General features: G+C 38.1%; 1 protein-coding gene across 1 annotated transcript; it reads right to left on the bottom strand.

Annotated features, from left to right (window-relative positions):
• Positions 1-1,883: 1,883 nt before the first annotated feature.
• LOC133120284 (immunoglobulin lambda-1 light chain-like) lies at positions 1,884-5,665 on the bottom strand. The gene is made up of 4 exons (XM_061230274.1): positions 5,641-5,665; positions 5,174-5,473; positions 3,536-3,859; positions 1,884-1,894 (listed from the first exon to the last, which is right to left on the bottom strand). Exons 1-4 carry the CDS (start codon positions 5,663-5,665, stop codon positions 1,884-1,886), a joined length of 660 nt encoding a protein of 219 aa, XP_061086258.1.
• Positions 5,666-6,837: the final 1,172 nt, after the last annotated feature.

The raw sequence follows: 6,837 nt of genomic DNA on the forward strand, positions 1-6,837 counted from the left end.
ATGAAAAAGAGAGCTGCCTGTAAAAGATTTCTGTCAGTTTCTATGAGCGTTTTAGAAACAAGTTAATTTTTGCCTACAAACTTACCCCAATGGATAGCATAGTCTCTTATAACTGCTTGTGCTGGTGCTTGTTTGAAGCATCTTTGAAGCTGATATGCTTCAATATATCAAATTCAATCAAGAGTACACTTGATCTCAACACAGTCAGTGTATCAGCAATAGGTATGTCCATGGCATCTGGCATTTAGTCAAAAAGTCAGATTTTCTCTCCAGATCATCCTAAAAACCACAAAAATGTACTTTGTATTTTTGGCAGATTTTCTGAAAATAATATGAATTTAGGTCATGAGAAGACAGTCAGCAGAAGGACTGAGGAGGATGGGCTCCCCCTTCAGTCTGGATCCATCCAAGCAACCAGAATCAAGTTCCTTGGAATGAATTTCTGTCAGCAGGGAGTTTTGTCTTGCCACTGGTGCCCTAGGTTTGCTCTCATGCGGGTTTAGGTCAGTTTTTTAAATGTGTGAATATAAATGCTTTGTTGCAGTTTCTATGAGCTACCTAGAAGCAGGATTTATTTTTAAAGTGTCGCACACATCTGGAATCAAAGTTACCCCAATGGCAGACACACTCTTTCACAATCTCGCAAAGCACTGGTAGAAGTTAACCTAGAGTGAAAGACCAATTGGCTTAGCTGAGTACAGTATGTGCTTGTTTATTCAGTCTAATGAGTTTGACTCTGTGACATTTCTTTATGTGTTATAGTTCAATCTATGAAATGCAATCAAGAGTATGTTCAAAAACATAGAGAAATGTATTAACACTAAAATAACATGCAATTGAAATGTTTCCCATCTTATTTATGTGTGATGGCCATTATACCAGTCTTATACCAGTTATTTTGCACATGTAGAGTAAGAGTCAAAGGATGCTATAATCATGCTCAGCTCTCTAAGGTAAATACTTTACTAAAGTCCATTCTGGCTAAGGGCGTTACTCTCTCCTTGTTCTCTAGATTATAAGCCCCTGTGAACACAGGACGTTATCCGCCACTGAGTCATTCAGTCAGAAAATGCATCCAGTTCTCCTAGAACACACTGCGCAGCATCGATAACTGAGAACACAAGAAAGCTGTCGCTGCGCATACAGGAAGTGCTTTGGCGATTGAAGGTACAGAGAGGGCTCTGGCTGCAGGAGGCTTTAACTTCAGAAAGCATTAAACAAATATCAAACAAAAAAGCATGAACAATATTGAGCATAACAAATAATTATCCATTGAACTTCATAGAAATATATCATATTTTATTTCTAGAGAGTATTTTACAGAGGCATTTTCATAAAGATGCTTTCCAGTGGAGCCAGAAAAGGCCTTCTCAAAGGTATAAACACAGTACATGACCTGAATGAGAGTCAGCTCCTCTTCCCTAATCACTGCAATACACTGCCGCCCTTAACTGTGTCAGATTTAGCAACATTGAACGACATTTAAACGTTGTGTTTTCTTAAGGGTGAAAAACATTTGTGATGAGTGACAGATTGTTTCTTCATGCAAAATACATTTGGGGTTGAGGAGTTGAGTGAAAGTGGGCCATTTTTGTGTACAATTTTTGAAGTTTTCATTTGTTTATTTGAAAAAACATTTAAGAATAAGCACCGCTCCAAGAGACTCTTTTAGTTTCTTATGGCAAATTTACAGTTTACAGATACTGCGAAGGAGGACATAAATTGTGATCATTCTTGTGACGAAGATTAATTCTGATGGAAAGCTTCACTCATGGTCTTTAAATGTCACACCTGAATAAACCATTTCTTTCTCTTCCTCCCTCTTCTTCCTCCTCACTTTGGGTTTCTTGGTGGTGAAAGTCAAAGCAGCGTAATTCATCGCTTCATCTTGATGCTAAAAGGAAACATGAGACACATACAGTTACTCCTCATTCCGATGATCATTTTACCAGGATATTCAACACAGAAATTGCTTTAGTTCATTAAAAATATGAAATATAATATTTGTACCTGTTCGCCCGACAAGGACACTTGGTTGTTTGATGCAGCCCCTGTTTGAGTAAAATTATTCATTCATTTATTTATTATTCATTTATTTTATTTAATCTATATTTAACCAGGATAGGCTCATTGAGATTAAGAATCACTATTTTCAAGAGCAACCTGACCAAAATAGGCAGCAGCAAGTCAAAAGTTACTGAAACAAATGCTAAAACAAATTACAATACATGACAACAAATTAAAAATAAGTATAAACCACTAGAGTCTGAAAATAATTGTTCAACTAATGCAACTACTTTAATTATGTGTAATCAACTATGTAAGCAATATTTCCTCTTATTTTTATTATTATTATTATTATTATTATTATGATTATTATTATTATTATTGTTATTATTGTAGGGGTGGCCTGTAGCGTAGTCGTTAAGATACATGACTAGGACACGCAAGGTCGGTGGTTCGATCCCCGGTGTAGCCACAATAAGATCCTCACAGCGGTTGGGCCCTTGAGCAAGGTCCTTAACCCTGCATTGCTCCAGGGGAGGATTGTCTCCTGCTTAGTCTAATCAATGGTACATCGCTCTGGATAAGAGCGTCAGCCAAATGCAATTAATGTAATGCAATGATTATTTTAACTGACAATATGTTATTTTATTCATGACAATAAGAGCTGTTTGTTTTCATATAGAGCATCATATTCACCACAGTAGGGATTAAAATTTTTGGTGGTCAGAATAATCTGCACTGTCTTCATACCTTTCGCTCAAGAGCCATTTTATTTTCACAATGAGGGACTGTCACATCACAGCTGCCTCACATATCAAGTGGCTATACTTTAGTTCATGCCAGCTGGTATATATTGGGGCCCATATCAGAAGCTGAAGTTTCATAAATTCAAGTGAGATTTGGCTTTTACATTACATGTGACACTGTATGACTAGATGTGCACATACCTACAGCACAAGTAGTGTGAGACAGTAATCTGTACCAATGGAGTAGCTTTACCTGTTGTTTTGCATTTCTATTCACAAAATGGCCTGACAATATTGTACTCAATTTTGTTAAACTATTTTACACAAACACTTAACATACTGTATTTTCTAAATTCTCTCTTATTGAGTATTTGTAATATTGTCTATGCATCATACTTTTTGATGCAACACAAATTTCATTGTGTATAAGCTGTGAAATAATACATATTACATGTACCACACATTGATACCTTGGTCTCTTACCTTTGCAGTTCTCACAGTTTTTTCTCCTGCTCAGAGCGAGGACAATATGTAGGATCACACTCAACGCCAAAGCTCCCGCCAAGCAATAAAGGAATGCTTCATTTCCTGATGATTTAGAGGCAAAATTCTATTTTAGAATTCTTCACAAGTAGCATTAACCTTTCAAGATTGGAGATCACAAATACGTAATTAGAATGTCCTTAAGTGAACATTGTAATGTACAGTAGATGCACAATAACTCATTTGTCTTCAATGTCTTTTAAAAACAAAATTTCACAATGTGCCTGTTTTGTTCCTACCCTTGAAGTCCAGCTTGGTCCCATTCCCAAACAGGATCTCCCCACAAGTGGCCACAGCACAGTAGTAAGTCCCAGCATCAGAGAGGCTGAGGATCCTCTTGGGGAAGTTGTAGACACAGCTCTGTGTGGGAGACACAGTCCCAGAGCTCCTCTGGCACTCATCACTGTGTCCATGGGTGTGAATGATTCCTGGATGGGACTCTCCTGAGCCCGGTCTGAACCAGTGCACACTGTGTTCTCCTGCACAGGTCTCAGAGTGTACTGTACACTGCAGAGTCACAGAGTCTCCTGGCTGCACTGACTCAGACTCGGGCTGCTGCAGCACTACTGTCCTGCTCTGGGACTCTGGCCCTGTCAAAAGTTAGCACTCATTACAATCAATAAAGAATTGTCCTTTGGATTCCACTGTGTAAGGTTTACATTTAAATGCAGTCTGGCTGTGTATTATTGTAGGTTATACAGAGAGCTGAAGATGACTCCACCGATTATAATATAAAGTGCAGCATGTTTTTGCACATATGTGTGATTCAGATGCAGTTTGTGCACTAGAAATGATCATGTCTATAAGCAATGTTATGTGAACAAGACTATTGATTAACTACATGCATTTTACTATACTAGAAACTAAAACCATTGTATTAAATACATTTTTAAAATTATATTCAAATGAAGCAATTCATTTTTAATGCTTCAATGTTTTCCACTAATATCTCAACAAAAGATTACAGGGATACACTGCACACACTGAAACTTAATAAGATAAACAAGAAAGAAATGCAATTTCTTCAATCAGTTTTGAGTGCTTTCTTTTTTATTCAAAAAATGTAAAAGCTATTAAATTTTCTAAAACTTCTTTGTAATATACAACACAAACCACCATACATCATCATACAATGTACATCGCAAAATAAGAGTAATCAGTCATCCGATTCTATATTAGTCACAATAATTAATCCCACAAATCTTCAACATCTTCATCACTAGGGCAATTTCAGTGAATGCATTTTGAGTGATTGATTTTATGTGCAAAGAAACAATGGGCTACAGCTGATGCACCAGCAAAGAACAATGTGGAGAACTCGACTAGATTTTATATTTTTACTTTTTTATTTTTATTTTTTCATATTTTCTCATTGTGACGTGTCATGGATTCATAGCTGTATTTGAATATTCCAAATCTGCGTTTATCTCATTTTTGACCAAAATCGAATCAAACACAGGGTTTTTAAGTTTTCTGTAAAACTGAGAACTGCACGATGTTACCCCCTTGGTCTCACATTAATAACCACACATTACAACAGTGGTATGCAGAAGAGCATCTCTGAACACAACATGTCAATCCTCTAAATGGACAGGCTACACCAGCAGAAGACGTATTATGTCTAAAAAAAGTCTAGTCAAGTGTTCACTGAGTATATACAAGTAGCTTTAAGATGTACAGCAAATGGTTTTGGCGAAAGCATCACCATAAACAGTTCTTACGCTAAATATCAATTTTATTATATTTTTTATTTTTTTATTATATTTCTTTTACTTTACTATTTCTTGTTTTTGCCAGATTAATTGAATCAATACTTCAGGATTGGAAAAATAAAGCCTAACTTCAATTTATACTTATTTATAACGTAGAATTTCGACAAGTTAAGTTACGTAAAAAATATAATTCATACTTACCCGTAACTATTAATGTACTTCCATTTCCAAAGCTGATTTCACCGAAGAAGTGAATAAAAGTGCAGTAGTATGTTGCTGAATCTGATGGCTCTACATTTGAGACAGTCAGGTTAAAGCTTCCCTTTGCTGTCTTAGCACTGAGACGTGTACTGTTTTTAAACTTATTGAAAAACACAGCATCTGTATCATAGTTCACCATCTTTGTGACAAGCTGAGGCTTCTGTCCAAGTGGGTGCTTTATCCAGCTGATCACGGCTGCTCCCCCTATATCAGAACAGAAACACGGGAGAGTCACGGTGTCTCCAAGCTGAGCTGTCACCAGAGCCTTGGGCTGAACTACACTCTGCCCAAGCAGACCACCTGGAATCCAACAGAAAGCAATATTTCAACTTCACTGACAATGGGGGAAAAAACTAAGCAAAAACACCCACCATTCTCTGTGTACTCTCCGTACATCACTTAAAATGATTGTAAAATTATTTTTGTCAATAAGTCAGAAACAAGTATACACTTACGCAGTTTGCTGAAAAACACAAGAATAACACAGAGGGCTGACATCGCTGTATCTGAGCTCTTCTGTCCTTGAGTCTCTCGTCTGGTTGAGACCCTGTTGTACCCTGCACTGTAAAACTCAAAGTGTACAGAGTAGGAGGACTTGAGCTGATCATTTTCCAGTAGGAGGTCACAAGTCAGGGGCAGATATCATTGGCTGTTAAAACATGTTTTGGGTGACAAAGTTTATGTGTGTATGTGTGTGTTTAAATATATGTGTGTGAAAGTTTGTGTGTGTATGTGTGTGTTGTGTGTGTGCGTATATGTGTTTATGTGTGTGTGTGTGTGTGTGTGTGTGTGTGCCTGTGTAGAGGTTCATGAATGTATGTGTATGTGTGTGCACATTTGTGCGTTAGTGCGTGTATATGGGTGTGTCTATGTGTGTGCATGTTTGTGCATGTGTGTGTGTATGTGTGAGTGTGCACATTTGTGCGTGTGTGTGTGTGTGTGTGTGCACATTTGTGCTTGTGTGTGTGTATATGTGTGTGCGTGCACAGTTATGCATGTGTGTGTGTGTGTGCACGTTTGTGCTTGTGTATGTGTGTGTGTGTGTGTGTGCACGTTTGTGCATGTGTGTGTGTATGTGTGTGTGTGTGTGTATGTCATGCAGCACTATGGGCACGTGGCACAGATGAGGGAAGAGGTAGTGCGGTTGTAGTGGGAAAAAACATTTAATTTTACAACAAAGGTAAAAAGTGGAAACAGTTGTGGTAGAAAGGTATACAGAGAGGTGTGCTGCATGGTGGAAGCAGAGCCAGCGTGCTGTCATCCCCATGAGTCTGTTAGGCTTCTCTGTCTGTCAGGGGGAGGCAAGTTCTGAAACTGAGTTCAAGAACTGCTTCTCTGGGAGGCAAACTGGTATTATCTAATACCTCTTTCACACTAAAGCAATGAATGAGGAACCTGTGTTTGCCATTGCTGTGAATGAGGAAACCTGTGTCATTTGACCTGGGAGCACAACCCTAGTCATGACCTGAGATTTATGTGGTTGCATAAGGCACATTACTGGGCTTTGGCATGAAAGGGGGGACATGGGTTGGGCTACAAAACTCGGTAAAGTTAGTTAGTTGAACCAA

The sequence above is a fragment of the Conger conger genome, unplaced genomic scaffold (assembly GCF_963514075.1).
Source record: "Conger conger unplaced genomic scaffold, fConCon1.1 SCAFFOLD_99, whole genome shotgun sequence".
NCBI classification, from domain to species: Eukaryota; Metazoa; Chordata; class Actinopteri; order Anguilliformes; family Congridae; genus Conger; species Conger conger.

Coding starts and splice junctions, on each gene's coding strand:
- LOC133120284 (XM_061230274.1), bottom strand. CDS start 5,665: ATGTACGGAGAGTACACAGAGAATG. Junction 5,474..5,640: donor CGGAGAGTACACAGAGAATG/GTGGGTGTTTTT, acceptor GTTCTGATATAG/GGGGAGCAGCCGTGATCAGC. Junction 3,860..5,173: donor TTTTTTACGTAACTTAACTT/GTCGAAATTCTA, acceptor GCAGGACAGTAG/TGCTGCAGCAGCCCGAGTCT.